A 19873-nucleotide genomic window follows, 5' to 3' on the forward strand; every position below is an offset into this window, starting at 1 on the left:
TATTTTTAAATATGTTTTTGGTTGTTGGAAAGCCTTTAGTAAATCTCCAGGTAAAGCATTCCAGTCCCAGTTCCAGTATATAAACCCCCTGGTAGATTGACTGCCTTATCCACACGAACATGCGGATTTTCCGGTGCCCAGTAGACACAGTTATGCTGATTCACTGTTCCATTAAGTTTAAACTGGGCCTTATCAGACCACACTACCTTCATCACAAATTGTTCATCTTCAGTTACCATTCGCTAATAACATTCGCAAAATTGCATTCAACGATCAGGATCGTCATCATTAATCACGTGCAGTAATCGTGGGATGTGAACTTTCCACTTAGCAGCTTTTAGAATTCGACGTACACTTGTACTGCAAATCCCCCCTTCACGTGCACATTGTGTAACAGAATTCTGTGGAGAAGTAACAGACCTTTCCAACGCGAGAGCTGACAAAGCAGGCCTTGTAGCTGTATGCTGTTTTCCTGAGCTTCCTTTGTGAATATCACAAATCGTTCCATGCGCCTCAAACTTGTCAATAATGTGTTTGTTAGGCAGGTTGAGGGTTCTGTTTTGTACTTCCAGCCCCACTGACGCTGTACTTCAATGGCATTATCGAACCTCACAAACTACTTCAGAATGTATTTTCGCTGCTCGAACGTCAAGCGTGCTCCAGCCATTTTGTTTTCTCACTATCGTGATGAAAGTACCAACATCTGTTGAGGAAAAGACCATACTACAACATATTCTTAATTCAAATCATTTGACAATATCAATATCCCGATACAGTCTGACAAAGAGTGTATACTGCCCGTGTCTCACGTCCTGAACCAAGAGCTCCCTAGTGCTTATAACCACGCCTCTTAGGTCTGCTCGGACCGGCACGGCAGCATATTACATGTGCAGAAAACATTATCCTATGCCATTGCAGGGGTCTTCACTGTTTATAATACTGGATACTCTAATCGTGGTTCCCACTATCGCTATTATCTCTGATGGCGATGGCAATGTAAGTACACACTAGGCCACTCTTCGTTCAGTCTGGACAATTGCTGAATTGCCATAAAGCAGTATTTCTCAAAGTATGTTCCAGGATTCCGTGAGCCCTATATGATTTTAAATTTTATTTTATACTTTTTTTTACTTGGTTATTTAACGGCATTGTATCAACTACTAGGTTATTTTGTATCGATGGGATTGATGATAGCGAAATGATATTTGGCGAGATGAGGTCGGGGATTCGCCAAAGATTACATGACATTCGCCTTACGGTTGGGGAAAACCTCGGGAAAAAATCAAACCCGGTATCAGTCCAAGAGGGAATCGAACCCGCGCCCGAGAGCAACTCTGGATCGATAGGCAACCGGTCGAGGTGGGTTCCTCCAAGTGGTGACCGGGGGGTGCAATGGTGGCTCTCGTGCTCTTCTTTTCGGCCATTTTTCGTCCTATCACCAACCACTCCTCTTCGTTCTCTCTTCTTTTTCATCACTATTTCTCTCCGCCGGCCGCCATTGCATGCGGAACGCCCACCACATCATCACAGCCATTTTCACCTCTCCATCCCCGCTGTTTTTGTTCTTGCCACGTCCGCCACCATGACGGGATTTGTTAACAATGCCTGATGAGGCTTTATTCTTCTTCCCCTTCTAATTCTTATATCTATTATTAGGTTAAGTTTCTTAGGTTTATAACTCCCGTCTCACCAGCGGGGATCTTTCCTATCTCCGTGGTCCTGTCCCACGGTTTCGAGCGCGACTTCCAACTTGTGTGGCCCGACAGGGCGCCCAGCAACAAAGCAATAGTGGACCCTTCATACTGCCCCTATATGCAAGTCTAGGTGCGGAGCCCGGACCAGTAGTCATGTACACTCACGTGGAGCCCCAATGGGGGCCCGGAGCGACTTAAATGTCCCGGTGACCGATTCTGCTCGCTGGGGCGGATATATCGCTCCGACGTGTTACCGCTGACGTATGGGTGTCGCAGTGTAATCAACCACAAGTCCCCTGAAGCTGCGTGCGGTCTCGGATTGCTCCGGCTTTGGGAGGGTCGGTCGGAGTTAGCCGCAGTAGTCTGGCACTTTTATTCAGTGTAGAGTGGGGAGCCACGGGCGGTTATTCCCGTGGTAGGGGCATAAAACTGCGACACGCCTCTGGTGTAAGACTTGCCATTAGGTGTGTAATGACCAGTTTGAAGGGTAACTTGCGTGAAGTGGGTTGCTTGGGATCGGGCTGTGGGGGGGTCCCCACGGCCGGCACAGACCGAGAAGACTTTTTTGGTGTCTTTTTCTTCCGCCCCCCCGGTGGCAGGCTGACGCCGACGGTTCCGTAGGGGAGGCCAGTTTCAAAATGGCTTCTACGCGCTCTTCTTCTCCTCCTTCAGTAAAAACTAATAAGAAACATAAGACAAGAGAAAGTACGACTGGTGGTCATATGACGAAAATTGCTATGGAATTGGACCCTGAGAAAGTTACTGTAAAAGTGCCGCCTCCAAAGTTTATCAGTATCACATTGGACGGAACGGAAAAAACTATGAAAGACATTAGTCCATTCTACGTGAGACGTGCGCTCGATGGACTCGTTGGAAAGGTCAGAAATGCAACTCGACTCCGCAACGGTAGTCTCCTCGTTGAGACTGCATCTGCTAAACAGAGTGAGACGCTGTTGAAAGCAAAGTTGCTGGGGTCATACCCCATCAGAGTTGAACGACACTCCTCGCTTAACACCACGCGAGGAGTTGTGCATACAGATTCTCTAGATGGTCTATCAGATGAAGAGATCCAATTAGAGCTGGCGGAACAGTCCGTGTCCAAGGCTTACCGTTTAATATGGAAGCGGGACGGACGGACTGAACCCCTGAGCACAGTCTTTCTGGCCTTTGAAACGTCTCTCTTGCCAGAATATATCTTTGTTGGGTATGAGCGTGTCCCTGTGCGTGCGTATGTGCCGAACCCAATGCGGTGCTTTAGGTGCCAACGGTTCGGACATACGCAAAAACGTTGCACAAACAATATCATCTGTGCAAAGTGCGGCGGTGCAGACCATGGGGATTCCCAATGTACTGGCGCCGAGCACTGTGTGAATTGTTCTGGGGACCATGCTTCAATTTCTAAAAACTGCCCAAAGTATATGCTGGAAAAGACGATTCAAGAGCTTCGAGTCCGGGAAAATATTAGCTTCTTTGAGGCACGTAAGCGTATTTTAGATAAAGAAAAGAAGGCAACTGAAAAGTCCTATGCGTCTGTACTGCAGAGAGCAACAGAGGGAATCGATGCCACCACACAAACGCCACCTCTTACGAACATACCTGGGAAGCGAATTGAGATCGCAACCCAGACATATGTAGACGCCGCTACTCAGACTGCTGAGTCAGACGACACTTGTGGACTTGACATCAGGCCTTACGTCCCTAAGAAAATTATTGCTATGACAGCAGAGAAGGATTGTAGGCCTAGTATAACACGCATTTCCCGTTATTTAGTATATAAGTTTTTTTTTAACAAACTTGACATTCGGACATTTTACATCCGAGTATTTTAGAAATACACCAGATAACTTATTTATGGTAGCATTTGTATTGTTATTTTGTCTCTTTTTAAATACTAGTTAAGGTCAGATTTTTATAATGTTTTATGCATCACCCTGCTGAAACTGCATTTGTATACCTCATTTTAATCGTGACAACGTTTTTTAGTTCTTTAAGCATTCTGATTATTGTATAGTCTCTGTTCTGTAAAGAATTTTAGATAAGGGCACAAATAGCCATAGATGCTGACGCGCCCTTTTTTAAACCCCACTAACTCGATAGGCAAGCGCCTTAGCTGACTGGGCTGCTCCGGTGGTTATTTTATACTTAGTGGATACTATAAAAATATATATTACGGAAATATGAACCAATAATAACATGAAACCACCTATAATAATAATAATAATAATAATAATAATAATAATAATAATAATAGTAATAATAATAATAATAATAATAATAATAATCCAAGAATATGCGTAATAATAATATTCCAATAATATGCGTAATAAAAATATGTTTAGGCCTAATGAATATCTAAAACGGAAAATACCCATAATACTTATCACTTTCATCACTGGATTCTCTGCGTATGTGTCCACTAAAACAAAATACCGAAAAGACAAAATGCAGAAGCATAGCATAAATGAGACTACAACTTTCCGCCATAAAACCAGATTACAGGCTTAAAAAGCAAATACATTCGTCCCACTGAACAGAATTATTGAGATACTAGCTCTCACTTGTCTGTTAACTATTAAATAGGCCTACTAATAAAATAGTACAAGGATTCCGCAGTTACACCAGCGAATAGGGATTATAAAGAATGGACACTTCGCGTCGGTACCTTTGATGTAGCCGGACCGATTTCAATGACCTTCAAGCCAGCTAGAGCGTCAGATTCTGCTTTCTCCCTAGAGTTGGCGCTGACATCACACCAGCTAGCAGTCAACACAGCGGAAATATAATACATATAATTAATACATCTAGGTACTTTATGTACTCAAATAAAATAAATTGGATCCATAAAATAATAAATCCTTCATTAACTGTAATGTCTAGACTCTAGAGTTCCTTTATAATGAGAGTTCAGACGTTGACCCCTACAACAATTAATATATGTAATGATTTGATAGCGCTGAAAATGGAAAAACAAAACTCTTACGAGAAGTAAAACCATATACCTATATTATATTATTATACAAATATTAAACGAATTCGATACTTAATTTTTTAATGCATTGTATTATTTTATAATATAATTTATGATATCTGAAATATAAAATATTATTATTACAACTAGTTTGTTACTGATAAATAAGGAAAAGCTGTTAACTTGAATTTATTTGAAGCAAAGCGTTACTGGATTATGCAATAAGGTAGGAGATGTTTGGATCCTGTGCCTTAATTCTATTCTCAATTATTATTATTGCGTATGCTCGATTACACTACCTCTAGCGCTTGAAAGTTGAACTAGCTGCTGGCACACAGAGAAACAAAACACAGGAAAATTCGCTCAGTGTCCATTCTTTATAATCCCTATTCGCTGGTTACACTCTAGATTAAAAGGGGTTTCACAGTGGATAAACGTTTGAGGAACACTGCCATAGAGGAAAGAGTTTACGGATGTGTACACGTGACAACCGTAATCACCATTAGGTCGATAATCTCAAGTAGAGACTGTAGTCTACCACTGGTATTACGGTTTTACTAATAAAAACTCTATATACAGATGTTTAACTGTCTTATACTTATCCAGTGAGTAGCTCGTTTATAAGTCGTGTGTAAATTCCTTACTAATAATCACTACATATGTCGTGTGTAACAGTATGACTGTTACACAGCTACATCATAGTTTCGTCATTACTTCGTTACGAAAGGTAATAGAATATCTGAGGTTCTCTATTGCATCCGGTAGAGCGCTCTAGTGTGGTGTGTTAAATATCGATAGTACAACTGGCTCTAATCGATTACCTCACTACATTTTGGTCAAAGAGTACAAGCTACAGCAATATTATTCTTCTAATAATTCTATGATCTTTGGTTTGTTCTTCTGTGGTTACAAGGTAACCATCATCATAAAATGACAGTCGATACGAACAGCTGTTAGAGGGGCGGTCATTTTTTCTCTATATACAACGCTTAAACAAGGGGTTTCGTGTATATAACTACTGCAAAGCAATTCCCATTGTATAGTTACAGCCTGTTTATACGTCCATAGCTTATTCACGGTTTATTAGTCACGTTTTCTGTCTCAACTCTGCATAAGTCTCGTATAAAACTATACACGGTTTATTAGTAAGACTGTTAGTGTTTAGTTACAGGAATTGATGAGAAGGACATAATTTGTTTCGTGAGGGGACAGCCTATACATTCGCTTGTCCATGGCTGATCTTGCTCCATAGCTGACGAAAGGAATCCTGAAAAGGCCGATGTGTTGAACGTAGGGTAGTAGGCACATGCGGTACCCAGGATCTCCTCCTCACCCCCTCTGCATCTCGCCCCGCAAAGAAACAGCTCAGGAAGTGAGGCACGGGCAGTACATTTTTTTACCGGACTCTGTATACACCAGAGTTCTAGTGTTGGCACACCTTCAAGAGAAAAGAAGTAGTTTCTGGACTTTTGAATCAACCTTCTTATTACCCCTGAGACTAAAGAAAGTAGGCACTGGTTCCCCATTAAAAATATTTAGCTGAATCAAGTAAAGAAACTATAGCAGAGCCTTTCCTCTCAGATTGACGTCTTCACTTCCCCACTACATGTATGAGTATTGTATTGTATTGTATTGTATTGTATTGTATTTATTAACATTCCATGGTATTCATACATTGCTTACAGCTAGAATATGGAACAAGTCAAAAAACTTAATACTATTATAAAATCTTAATTTATAGTCACAGTCTAGATGAAATATATACAGACGAGATTTACAATATTGTCTACTAGTACAACACATAGTTTTAGTATCAATTTCATGAAGTGTTATTGAATGTCATGTATTCACCTACAGAATAGAAGGCGTGAGAAATTAGGTACTTCTTTAATTTGGCCCTAAATAATTTTATGTTTTGAGTTTCATTTTTTATATCGATAGGGAGGCTATTAAAAATTTTTACTGCCATATAACGCACTCCTTTTTGATAGCACGATAGACTTGCCGATGGAGTATGAAAGTAATTTTTTTGACGTGTATTTATGCTATGAACTGTTGAATTAGTTACAAATTTTTCACGATTACATATGAGGAAGACTATTAATGAAAAGATATACTGACAAGCCATGGGCATTATTTGTAGTTTTTTTAAAATAGTCCTACACGATTCCCTAGATTTGGCACCTACTATTATTCTAATTACTCTTTTTTGTAATAGAAATATATTGTTACTATCTGTGGAATTTCCCCAGAATATTATTCCAAAACTCATTACCGAGTGGAAGTATGCAAAGTATATTGTTTTTAAGGTATTGATATTTACTATCTTTTGCATAGATCTAATAGCAAAACAAGCTGAATTTAGTTTGGGGGTAATTTCTTTAATATGATTTTTCCAATTTAACACATCGATTTTTAAGCCAAGAAATTTGGTTGTTGTTGTTTCTAATAGGGATCTATTGTTAATTATTGCGCTAGAAATTTGCGACGTTGAATTTGGACAGGATTTAAATTGAATTATGTTAGTTTTGTTACAATTTAATACTAATTTATTGACTGAGAACCAGTCACATATTTTAAAGAGAATTTCCTCTGTTGAAGATTGGAATGTGTTGGAGTTATTGGCTGTAATTACTATATTTGTGTCATCTGCAAATAATATGGGATGACCTACATCTTTTATTAGGGGGGCAAGATCATTTATAAACACTAGAAAAAGTAGGGGATCTAAGGGGTGGTGATGTCACATCCCATGAGTGTAGACACTGTTACTTCTTCACAGTATCTGATCAACCTCACGGCCTGCGTCATAAATACCACTATTAAAGTTTAATCATAATTTATTTCAGGCCTCAAAATCGAGTACATGCTTCCAAACAATCCATCTAGCAAGAGGACATATAAAGTGAACCGAGTTGTACAGAGCCCTCAAAGACAAAGGTATGTATGAATGTTGTTGTTGTTTTCTAATGCCAGGCGTTTGACAATAAAGTCATCTGACCTCTTGCACTCCAATATTTTTCAAAGATATTATCATGACCAGCCACTGAAGCACAGATTTTGAGGTGTTCCGTATCCATTTCTTGGTTTGAGTTGCACAATGGACAATTAGGGGACTGATATATTCCAATTCTATGCAGGTGTTTGGCCAAACAATCATGGCCTGTTGCCAATCTAAATGCAGCTACAGACGATTTTCGTGGTAAATCGGGAATTAACTGTGGATTTTGATGCAGAGAGTTCCATTTTTTCCCTTGAGATTATATTCATTATAGTAGTTTATTCAATAACTCATTCAAATTTAAATTTAAATTTTAGTTCCTATTTTATTTTACTTATTTATTTTTTTATTTTCTACATTTCTCTTATATTAATATTGTGAATTTTATTAGTACCAACAATGTAATTTATTTGTCACAACAGTAATTCCTTTCTACAATTCACCTTAAACTCTCTCGTCAACAATTGGATCCTCACTCAACACAGTATTCGTTATAGCACTCCACCGACGACAATGACAATTTACTTGGACTATTACGCACAACAATGAACTGTTAATCTTAACTAATATTTACAAAGCACTATTTACAAATCAGAACTACCAGTTCTCAGTTCACAGTTCTTCTATCTCAGTCACTCCAGTTCACAGTATCTCGAACCACAGACCTTCAGAGACAGTTCACTGTACTCGAACTCGGGTCCCTCCAACTGCGGTCCACTGCACTCGAACTCAGGTCCCTCCAACTGCGGTCCACTGCACTCGAACTCAGGCCTTCGGATGCTGACGCAGATGCGGACGCACACTCGAGTCGAACTCCGGTACACAAGACTGGCTTGCTTGCTCTGGCTTTCTCACTGACTGGCTGACTAATCAACTGAAAACTCTGAAACTGCTGTCATTCCTTCGCGACCGTAATTTATAACCACAGCGACGTAGCCTCGAAGGTTCCACGCGTCTCTAGAGATGGCACTCCAGAAAAAGCCAGAGCCCTCTCCTCTCTACCAGCACCAGATGCGCGCGCACTCTCGCTCCACTCTCTCGCCACGTTGGCCCTTTCCCCTCTTCGCCGCGCGCCATCCCAAAGTGCTCCGCGCGATCTTCTCTCTTGCGGGACGCTGGTCGTGAGTTCGAATCTCACGTCGCTGTCACAATATCATTCAGATGTTAAATAACCTAGATGTTGATACAGCGTCGTAAAATAACCCAATAAAATAAAAAAATAATATTCCAACTCCCTCAAATCCATTTTAATATTATCTCCCATCTACGTCTTGGTCTTCCCAAAGGTCTTTTTCCCTCAGATCTTTCAGCTAACACTCTATATGAATTTCTGGATTCACCCATTCGTGCTACATACCCTGCCCATCTCAAATGTCTGGATTTAATATTTCCAATTATGTTAGATAAAGAATACAATGCGTGCAATTGTGCATTGTGTAACTTTCTCCATTCTCCTGTAACTTCATGCCTCTTAGACCCAAATATTTTCCTAAACATCTTATAATCGAACACTCTTTACCTCTCTTTCTCTCTCAAAGTGAGCTTAATTATGAAGGAGGAGATCAAATGTATCTCTAATCATTGCTCCTCTGCATGGAATTTTCAAGTCTCACTGCCATGTTCACTATTGCATAACAACTCTCATATTAATTGCAAGATCAACACACTTGCCATGCCACCTAGTCATATGGCTCCTTCTGCTCATTCCGTTTTTTTTTCTAAAACATCATCATCATCGTCGTCGTCGTCGTCGTCATCGTCGTCATCTCTTTCATGTGTTAGACCCTAGTGGATCTGTTATGGTCTCATGCCAATGTTTTCGTGGTCTTCCCAAATTTCTCTTTCCTCTTGGTACATAGGCAAGAATTTGTCTAGGCCATGTAATGCGATCCATCCTTTGGACATGTTTCTTCCACTGAAGTCTGTATTGTTGAACAAAATGAACTATAGGATCTATTTTTAGTTCTTTCAGTATGTCTTCATTTTTACCGTGTTCGAGCAATGATCATCCCGCGTCTGTCTCATAAATAGGGAGCGGGTTTTTATGTGCTAAAAAATTTAAATATATTTATTTTTTATGTACTAAAAAGTACGAAAATATTTCCTAAAAATGAAAAAATATATTTTTTTAAATATGACAAAAGTATCTTAGTTAGCTTGGAAAAAAAAAATGTTACTAGGTACTCACCAATCACACTTGAGTGCTAGTAGTTGGCCGAGAATTGCAGTGAACAACAAAGATCATCTCCAAATTCTCCATCACAAATGCATGCCAATTATCTCTGAACAACGACTTATGCTATGAAAACGATCTTTCCACATCACAGGATGTCAGACGTGCATATTTAAAGAGAGGAATGTCACAAACACAAACACCGTCAATTTCACCTACAGGCACACCCTCCAATACTTGAGCAACTTTACACATTTTTTTATATTCATTGTTTTTTTCCCAAAGACATTCTGGAATTTGTCCCTTAGTACATGTGCTTCTGAACCTGGTAGCGAGTCTAGTTTAATTTCCACGGCACGCACCTCCCTGTTTCAGACAACAGGTTCTTGGATGTTTCGAGTTTTTTTTATGGTGTCACACAAAAGCTTAAATTTGCTAATAGGAAAGCCAAATCGTTTTTTAAACAACCATTTTTCAGTATATCTTGAAGGATATCAATTGACGAAGCCCGATAACAGGGAATCACAAGATATATTGCTTTACTTGATAGACATGAGCAAGAGGCGAGAGATTTGTTTAAATTAAATAATGTTCATACCTGAGCTCTTATCTGTTGTGTTTGACAAACAAAGCGTGGAATGAAATCATCTTCAGCAACAATAAACATTCCTAATTATGTGTTGCAAGATCTCTCCTCCTTGTCCATGTTAATTTATTCTCTAATGATAACATGATACGCTACCTAGCAGTTCTCAGAACTTAAGGCGATACTATTACGAAAATGGATCACGGATACACCTCACGGCGCTTAGAAACACGAAGCAACCAAGAATTCTTAAAAAAGATGACGTACTTCTGAGTGATATAATTGATTTAGTTTTAAAATATCTAAAATTTCGTGTAAAAAATTATTTAATTAAAAAAAACTCAAAGATTTATGTGTTTATAATAGATTTCCTGAAAATATGTATTTACATAATTTTTTTGTGAAAGTATATGTTTTTATGTGAAATAAAATTCGGGTTTTAAACTTGAAACTTTATGTTCGGAATTTTTAACTTTGTTAATTGTATTTTACCACATGCAAAAAGAATATTTCATTACATAGGAATCCACTCCTTACTCATAAACCTAAATTCAGCTACTGTTAATATTTTCTCATCAGCTTTTCTGATTGTCCATGCCTCATTGGTTGAGTTAGTGTTTTATAGACTTTTAGCCTGGTATGTTTTTGAACTTGGTAGTGTTTGAAGACGGTGTTGATTACTCCAGTGATTTTTATGAATTTAGATATTTTGCTTGCCATATCTTAATATAAGATAAATTATAGCCTAAATTAGAGTGGTCTTATTTTTTATATAGGTAACAGAAAAATGGCCTGCATAAAGTAATTTAACAAAAAGTGTTATCTATTATTTATTTTTTCAAGAGTAGAAGTGTGTTGGAGTGCAAAGTAAATTAAATGTAAATAAATGTTTCTTTATAGTTTATGTTAAATAAATGTAATTTTGCACCTACTGTTGTCATCACTAATTGATTTAATTATATAGAATACAGTAGATATAGTTACAAAGTTTATGTCCTAATGATTGAATTTTTTTAAATACATGTTAAATGAATAAATTGTTTATTCTTCTCTAGGTTTGAATTGGATAATGGTCAGCAAACAACAGTCCTTGAGTACTTCAGGACAGTTAAACGGGTACCTTTACGATACCCAAATCTTCCATGCCTTCATGTTGGTTCACCAAATAGACCAAAACCAATCTTTGTTCCACTCGAGGTAAGAAGTTTTTAAAATTGACTTAGTTTGCATCTGGATTCTTTAGATCAGGGCCGGGTAATTGGAGAAAATAAAGAAGTGGTAGTTGCTAGTGAGTGGCAGCTGAGAGCATGTACGTGGTCGGTTATACATTTGACTGCAGTGCGGTAACACTTCGAGATTGAATGTGACGAGATCCATTGTTCCATATATTGAAAATACTTGTTGAAATGATTAGACTCAATAAATCTAAATATTTCTTTCTCCAAAGAAATTGGAATTTCCTTAGTGTTCTTATTGTAAAATTTAGAAACGAAGAAGTTTTTTAATGATGAAGGATGGGTGGAGCGGACAAAAATTCTCTCTAGCACTAGGACTTGAACCGGGTTTTCAGCTCTACGTGCTGACACTTATCCACTAATAATAATAAAAAAAAAATCCATGCCACTTAATGGTCGATATGATATGATATGATATGATATTGTGACAGCGACGTGAGAATCGAACTCACGACCGGCGTCCCGCAAGAAAGCAGATCGCACAGGCTCCACGGAACATTGACGTCGCGTGGTGGAGAGAAGAGAGAGGGTGTATTACGTCACGCGACGAGTCCGCGCGCGCAGCTGCTTACGGAGGGAAGGGGGAACGGACCTTCCCGGCCCTTCCAGAAATGTCGATGTAGAGATATTGAGATAATTCTCTACACACCTGTAGAAGGTTCTCGCAACTATGATTTTGCTATAAAAGAGCAGGCGCCAGCGAACGAGTTGAGTTGTTGTAGAGTCTTCAGAGTTTTCAGTTATTCAGTCAGTGAGAAAGCCAGAGCAAGCAAGCCAGCCGGAGTTCGACTCGAGTGTGCGTCCGCATCTGCGTCAGCATCCGAAGGCCTGAGTTCGAGTGCAGTGGACCGCAGTTGGAGGGACCCGAGTTCGAGTACAGTGAACTGTCTCTGAAGGTCTGTGGTTCGAGAACTGTGAACTCGAGTGACTGAGATAGAAGAACTGTGAACTGAGAACTGGTAGTTCTGATTTGTAAATAGTGCTTTGTAAATATTAGTTAAGATTAACAGTTCATTGTTGTGCGTAATAATCCAAGTAAACTGTCATTGTCGTCGGTGGAGTGCTATAACGAATACTGTGTTGAGTGAAGATCCAATTGTTGCCGAGAGCGTTTAAGGCGAATTGTAGAAAGGAATTATTGTTGTGAGGAATAAATTACATTGTTGTTACTAATAAAATTCACACTGGTGTCAGAAGTGGGATATTATCGACAATGGAGAACCTACAGCAAATCCTGCAAGCCATCGCGGAAATGAAAGCTGAAATGAAAAACGACATAAGTGCAGTAAAAGCAGAAATGAAGAACGATATCAGTGAAGTAAAAGATAACATGAACAGGCACATTAGTGAGGTTAAGAACGACATAAGTGGAGTGAAAGATGACGTCACTACGCAAATTGAAAGCGTTTCGGCCCACGTAGATGGAATTGTCGCCATCGTGAAAGACGAACTTAAGGCCGATTTGGATAAACTAAACCAGAATTTTACAACTATAAACGAGACAGTAGCCGAGTTGAGACAGGATGTAGACCATTTCGACGGCAAAATCCGCGATCTCGAGCGTCGTCAAGAGCAGACGAGTGAGGTGATGGACAAACACGCCGAGGAAAACAAGCACATACTCACGTTGATGGACCGACATGCTGAAGAAAACAAGCACATTCTCGCGTTGGTGGATCGCCAGGCTAGAGAACAGAAACAGATAATCGCCGAGGAAGTTCAACGGGCCGTGGAAAGATCGACGTCAGGATTGAGGACCTCATGTAGTGGCCATGTGGAACCATCGCCCTCAGCCAGGCATTACAACGTCAAGACGCCGAAGTTCGACGGTACGACGTCTTGGGCGATATTCCGTCGCCAGTTCGAGGCCATCGCAGAGCACAATGGGTGGACGCCGGCAGAGAAAACTACTCAGCTGCTGGCCGCGCTTCAGGGACAGGCGTCGGAGATTCTTCACAGCGTTCCAGAAGACGGGACAGCCGCTGAGATAATGGCGGCCCTGGAGGGACGTTATGGTGACCATCAACTTGCTGCAGCATTTAGGACCCAACTAAAAACGAGGGTCCAACAGTCAGGCGAGTCCCTGCAAGAATTCGCGATGGCGGTGGAACAACTGGCCCATAAGGCGCTCAGGGGCCTACCTAATGACTTCATCGCTGGAGAGGCGGCCTACACCTTCGGCAGCGGAGTTCGAGACCCCGAAATCAGACAACAGCTACTCCTGGCAGAGCATCGCACTATCAACGCAGCTCTGGCGGCGGCCCTCAGGATGGAGGCGGCCAAGTCGGCGGCGGGAGTCTCAACACCGCACTGGATCAGGAGCGTCACGGCGACGGATGCTGGGGGGCGCCAACCAAAGCCAACCGAGCGGCAGTCAACGGAGCGGCGGAGACGACGGGCGCCCACCTGCTGGTCCTGTGGCAAACCGGGACACTTGAGAAGGGACTGTGACCAATCCGGCCACAGGCAGGAGAGAGAGGTGGCCGACGTCGAGGAGCGCCAGCAGTCAACGGAGCGGCGGAAACGACGGGCGCCCACCTGCTGGTCCTGCGGCAGACCGGGACACCTGAGAAGGGACTGTGACCGATCCGGTCACAGGCAGGAGAGAGAGGTGGCCGACGTCGAGGAGCGCCAACAGTCAACGGAGCGGCGGAGACGACGGGCGCCCATCTGCTGGTCCTGCGGGAGGCCGGGACACCTAAGGAGGGACTGCGACCGCTCTGGCCACCGGCCGGAGAGAGAGGTGGCTGACACCGAGAGGAGTCAACAGTCGCCTGAGCAACGGGGACGACGGGTGCCCACCTGCTGGTCCTGCGGTGAACCTGGGCACCTGCGGAGGAGTTGCGACCGACGTGGCAACAGTCAGGAGAGAGAGGGGGCCGATGCTAGGAGGAGCACGTCGGCGCCATCATCACCGTCCCCTCGGCTCGTCCTGAAACCGGTCGACAGAAGGTGCGACGATGGGCTGATTGCTGAAGGACGGATAAAAGGCCGTCCATGCAGTGTACTGGTGGACACTGGGGCGATGCTCACTATCGCCAGACCAGACGTCGTGCGTGGCCTACCTGGGAGGACGCCGCTGCGCCAATACGAGCTACGGACTGCTTCAGGCGAGAGCTTGCCCATCCAGAGAGAGGTCTTCCTGGACCTGACCTTGGGGAAGAGGAAACTGGAGATGTGGGTGTTCGTCGCCAACATCACCGAGGACGTCGTCCTGGGACTCGACGCCATGCGGTTACTCGATGCGACGGTGGACGTCCGGCGCCGTATACTCCGTCTTGGTCAGGATGAAGTGTTCCTGATGGACGCCGAGGACCAACCCGTGGCCAGCGAGCTCTCCTTGGAGGGCCAAGGGGAAAAGCAAGATGGCGCCCATGCAGTACGAGTATTGCTGCCCAGCCAAGCCAAGGATGGGGTGGCACCACCATAAGGAGGGAGCAGCCGGAGGACCCCAAACGTTGGCCCGACTAGCCGCCTACCAAGGGACTGCCCGGGACGAGCAGCCCTAAGGAGGGGGCAATGTGACAGCGACGTGAGAATCGAACTCACGACCGGCGTCCCGCAAGAAAGCAGATCGCACAGGCTCCACGGAACATTGACGTCGCGCGGTGGAGAGAAGAGAGAGGGTGTATTACGTCACGCGACGAGTCCGCGCGCGCAGCTGCTTACGGAGGGAAGGGGGAACGGACCTTCCCGGCCCTTCCAGAAATGTCGATGTAGAGATATTGAGATAATTCTCTACACACCTGTAGAAGGTTCTCGCAACTATGATTTTGCTATAAAAGAGCAGGCGCCAGCGAACGAGTTGAGTTGTTGTAGAGTCTTCAGAGTTTTCAGTTATTCAGTCAGTGAGAAAGCCAGAGCAAGCAAGCCAGCCGGAGTTCGACTCGAGTGTGCGTCCGCATCTGCGTCAGCATCCGAAGGCCTGAGTTCGAGTGCAGTGGACCGCAGTTGGAGGGACCCGAGTTCGAGTACAGTGAACTGTCTCTGAAGGTCTGTGGTTCGAGAACTGTGAACTCGAGTGACTGAGATAGAAGAACTGTGAACTGAGAACTGGTAGTTCTGATTTGTAAATAGTGCTTTGTAAATATTAGTTAAGATTAACAGTTCATTGTTGTGCGTAATAATCCAAGTAAACTGTCATTGTCGTCGGTGGAGTGCTATAACGAATACTGTGTTGAGTGAAGATCCAATTGTTGCCGAGAGCGTTTAAGGCGAATTGTAGAAAGGAATTATTGTTGTGAGGAATAAATTACATTGTTGTTACTAATAAAACTCACAATATGATATGATATGATATGATGTGATGTGATGTGATATATGATATGATATTATATGATATATATGATATGATGTGATGTGATGTGATATGATATGATATATGATATGATATATATGATATGATATATGATATATATATTTCATCTTGTTTTGATTTTCCGATAAGCTGACTATAATGTAATAAATTTCAATTGGACCGTCTATGCTTATCTTGTATTACAAGTAATTTTATTGATTTGTTACATTAACGTTTTCGGTACTATAGTGTACCATCTTCAGATGTATACGTGATACTAAATATAAACCTAAATATAAAGCATGTGTTGTGGACTTAAATAATCTGTGTTTATGTACGTGACATACTGTGCCCATGATCAATTACAGTGGTTATACTGGGTGTTCATTTCAAAGTGTGTCATGATGTCACTGTTGTTGGGTCATCGATTTGAAGCAAGTTTCAGCTTATATGTTAGAGAAGTTGCCTATTATTTAAGGCGTTCTTCAATCTGAACTTGAGAACGTGTACGGTATAACTTGAACGTCGTAGCAACAGATGGTGGTCTGTACGGTCTGTGTGCTACCATAACCTCTTTCAAACTGTGTTTTGCGCCGGCAAGTCGTACGCAGGGTATTTGTTATCATCGGTTGCGTACAGTAACATTCCACAACACAAATCAAATGCTCCGTGTCCATGTTGACCGTCGAAGTTAATGTCAATAAATACGTAAGTAATCGTCTTAACCCTCTGCCCATATCCCGACAGTACGCATTTCCAAACAGTTCACATTCCTGCCACTACCGGCGTTACCGTACATATCGGTACGTACTCTTCAGAATGAACGCCGTACTTGCTAGGCAACTTTTCTGCCTCTTAGGTTATACACCTCTGCGGAAGTGTAGGAAGATTGAATTTTCTAGGCTCATCGGCTAGCCACATGACGGCATACAGCGAGCCATGACACATTTTGAACTGAACACCCAGTATAGATAAATACCATAAAATACATATATACTATTAAATAGATAAAACAAGCAATTAAAACCAATTATTTAAAACACACGTCATAACAGAAATGATCACTGTGTTTTAAATAATTGATTCAAATAATTGATTTTAATTGCTTGTTTTATCTATTTAATAGTATATATGTGTTTTATGGTATTTATCTATATAACCACTGTAATTGATCATGGGCACAGTATGTCACGTACATAAACACAGATTATTTAAGGCCACAACATATGCTTCTATTGGCCAGGTTTATATTTAGTATCACGTATACATCTGAAGATGGTACACTATAGTACCGAAAACGTTAATGTAACAAATCAATAAAATTATTTGTAATACAAGATAAGCATAGACGGTCCAATTAAAATTTATTACATGATATGATATATATGATATGATATATGATATGATTATGATATGATATGATATGATATGATATGATATGATATGATATGATATGATATGATATGATATGATTTGATTGATTCTCATGATATGATATGATTTATTCTCTCACTAATCTCTCTGGTGCTGCTGGCCCTTCACATTTCTGTATTTGGGCCAGCAGTCCCATTCTTACACTATTTACAACTTATACACTACCAGACATTTAAGACAGACACATATTCATCATTACATTGTTTATCCACTTTGTCCTCCATGTTCATTCACTACACTTGTTACTTACTATATTTTTACGTTTATTATCTAACCCCGCTTACCTTCTAATCCTATCTTCTACTATTTCCTATTCATAACAAAACTTAACAATTTCGTTTACTACTTAGTATTCCTACAGTCCCTATTTATTTACAGTTTCATCACAATCCTGTTACTGTTCTATGTAACACATAATAATCTTAGTTACACTCTGTTATTTACTTTAGAACTGTCTATATTACCTTTTTGTCCTTTCTAGGCTAATCCTTACTTTTAGTTCATCTACTCTTGCTATCTTTATAGTATATCCCACTCTGTGCCTACTATTTAAATAAAATCATCATTACCTACTCCTAATTCTTAATCACTATTCATCCATAGTTCACTGCACACTTCTTAACTAATCCTTGAATCCACTAACACACCATTTTCTTAGATATATAAGGGGGTTTATCCTTGCTACTGCCCGCTCGATTTTCACTATCTGCTCAATTTACCTTTACCTTACCCCTAACCCTCCTATTTTTCCCCCTATTGTCTTTCTTGTGCTCTTTAACCTTTACCAGCTGTTGACTCGCATTTATTTCTCTCTCTGACACCACAAATGTCTCCGTCATCGCTCCCACTCTCTTCACACACTTTACTCCTATCGTGTCCTTGTAGTGACATCCCTACCGACTTCCTCCATGCGTCCATACCATTTCTCCCCTCTCTTTTCTCCTGCCAGCAAAAAGTCCAAGGATAATGGTCAATACAGTTATTGTTCCTGCATACCTCTGACATCCTTGCATACATACTCTTGTCCACACCTGTGGAGTAACGGTCAGCGCATCTGGACGCGAAACCAGGTGGCCCGGGTTCGAATCCCAGTCGGGGCAAGTTACCTGGTTGAGGTTTTTTCCGGGGTTTTCCCTCAACCCAATACGAGCAAATGCTGGGTAACTTTCGGTGCTGGACCCTGCACTCATTTCACCGGCATTATCACCTTCATTTCATTCAGACGCTAAATAACCTTAGATGTTGATACAGCATCGTAAAATAACCCAATAAAATAAAATAAATACATACTCTTCTTATATGCATCACGTAATTATACATTCGTGTTCAGTATCGGGATATCTGCATGCTTTATCCTTAAGAAAAGAGTAGGGCCTAATATAAACATCATCTGTTGTAAGATTTCAGCATTTAACAAAACACCTCTGATTCCTAAAGCAGCGAAGGGATTTCTTCATATGTGCAATTCAGACTTCATTGTTTTAAAATATCGTATTTTCGAGTTTTATGGCATAATATACTAGTAATGTAGAAGTGGAAATGAAATGCATGCGTTCGTTAAATGAAATAAATAGTCGCCATCTTGACACAAATAGTAGGAAGACCTCTTCGGCTCCCTCAGCAAGGCAGTGACTACCGACTCCTCCTCCTTGTAACATCTCGCGTATGGGCCCCACCCCTGTTTTTATGACAAAATTTGGCGAAAAAAATGTGGGGCTTATGCACAAGTAAATACGGTAAATCATTTTTTTATTCCTCTAGAATTTGTATGTGAAAACTTTCTTAACTTGTGATAATTGAAAACTTGCATTTTATCATTTCACTCACTTGAGATCAGAGTTTTTTATTTTATTATATTACTTACTTACTGGCTTTTAAGGAACCCGCAGGTTCATTGCCGCCCTCATATAAGCCCGCCATTGGTCCCTATCCTGAGCAAGATTAATCCAGTCTCTATCATCATATCTCACCTCCCTCAAATCCATTTTAATATTATCTTCCCATCTATGTCTCGGCCTCCCTAAAGGTCTTTTTCCCTCCGGCCTCCCAACTAACACTCTATATGCATTTCTGGATTCGCCCATACGTGCTACATGCCCTGCCCATCTCAAACGTCTGGATTTAATGTTCCTGATTATGTCAGGTGAAGAATACAATGCGTGCAGTTCTGTGTTGTGTAACTTTCTCCATTCTCCTGTAACTTCATCCCTCTTAGCCCCAAATATTTTCCTAAGCACCTTATTCTCAAACACCCTTAACCTATGTTCCTCTCTCAAAGTGAGAGTCCAAGTTTCACAACCATACAGAACAACCGGTAATATAACTGTTTTATAAATTCTAACTTTCAGATTTTTTGACAGCAGTCTGGATGACAAAAGTTTCTCAACCGAATAATAACACGCATTTCCCATATTTATTCTGTGTTTAATTTCTTCCCGAGTATCATTTATATTTGTTACTGTTGCTTCCAGATATTTGAACTTCT

The 19873-nt window shown here is 41.2% G+C and overlaps 1 protein-coding gene across 6 annotated transcripts in view; it reads left to right on the top strand.

The window, feature by feature from the left end:
* LOC138707872 (protein argonaute-2-like) overlaps positions 1-19873 on the top strand; it is a 129983-nt gene that overhangs the window by 59398 nt on the left and 50712 nt on the right. For all 6 annotated transcript variants that reach the window (XR_011334410.1, XR_011334409.1, XM_069837902.1 and 3 more), the window contains 2 exons: positions 7512-7602; positions 11478-11619. Coding sequence is in view for 4 of the 6 variants with exons in the window: in XM_069837902.1 (XP_069694003.1) it covers positions 7512-7602; positions 11478-11619 (233 nt within the window). In the remaining 2 variants the exon portion in view is untranslated. The remainder of the gene's footprint in view (positions 1-7511; positions 7603-11477; positions 11620-19873) is intronic.

Source organism: Periplaneta americana, chromosome 1 (genome assembly GCF_040183065.1).
Source record: "Periplaneta americana isolate PAMFEO1 chromosome 1, P.americana_PAMFEO1_priV1, whole genome shotgun sequence".
Lineage (NCBI taxonomy): Eukaryota > Metazoa > Arthropoda > Insecta > Blattodea > Blattidae > Periplaneta > Periplaneta americana.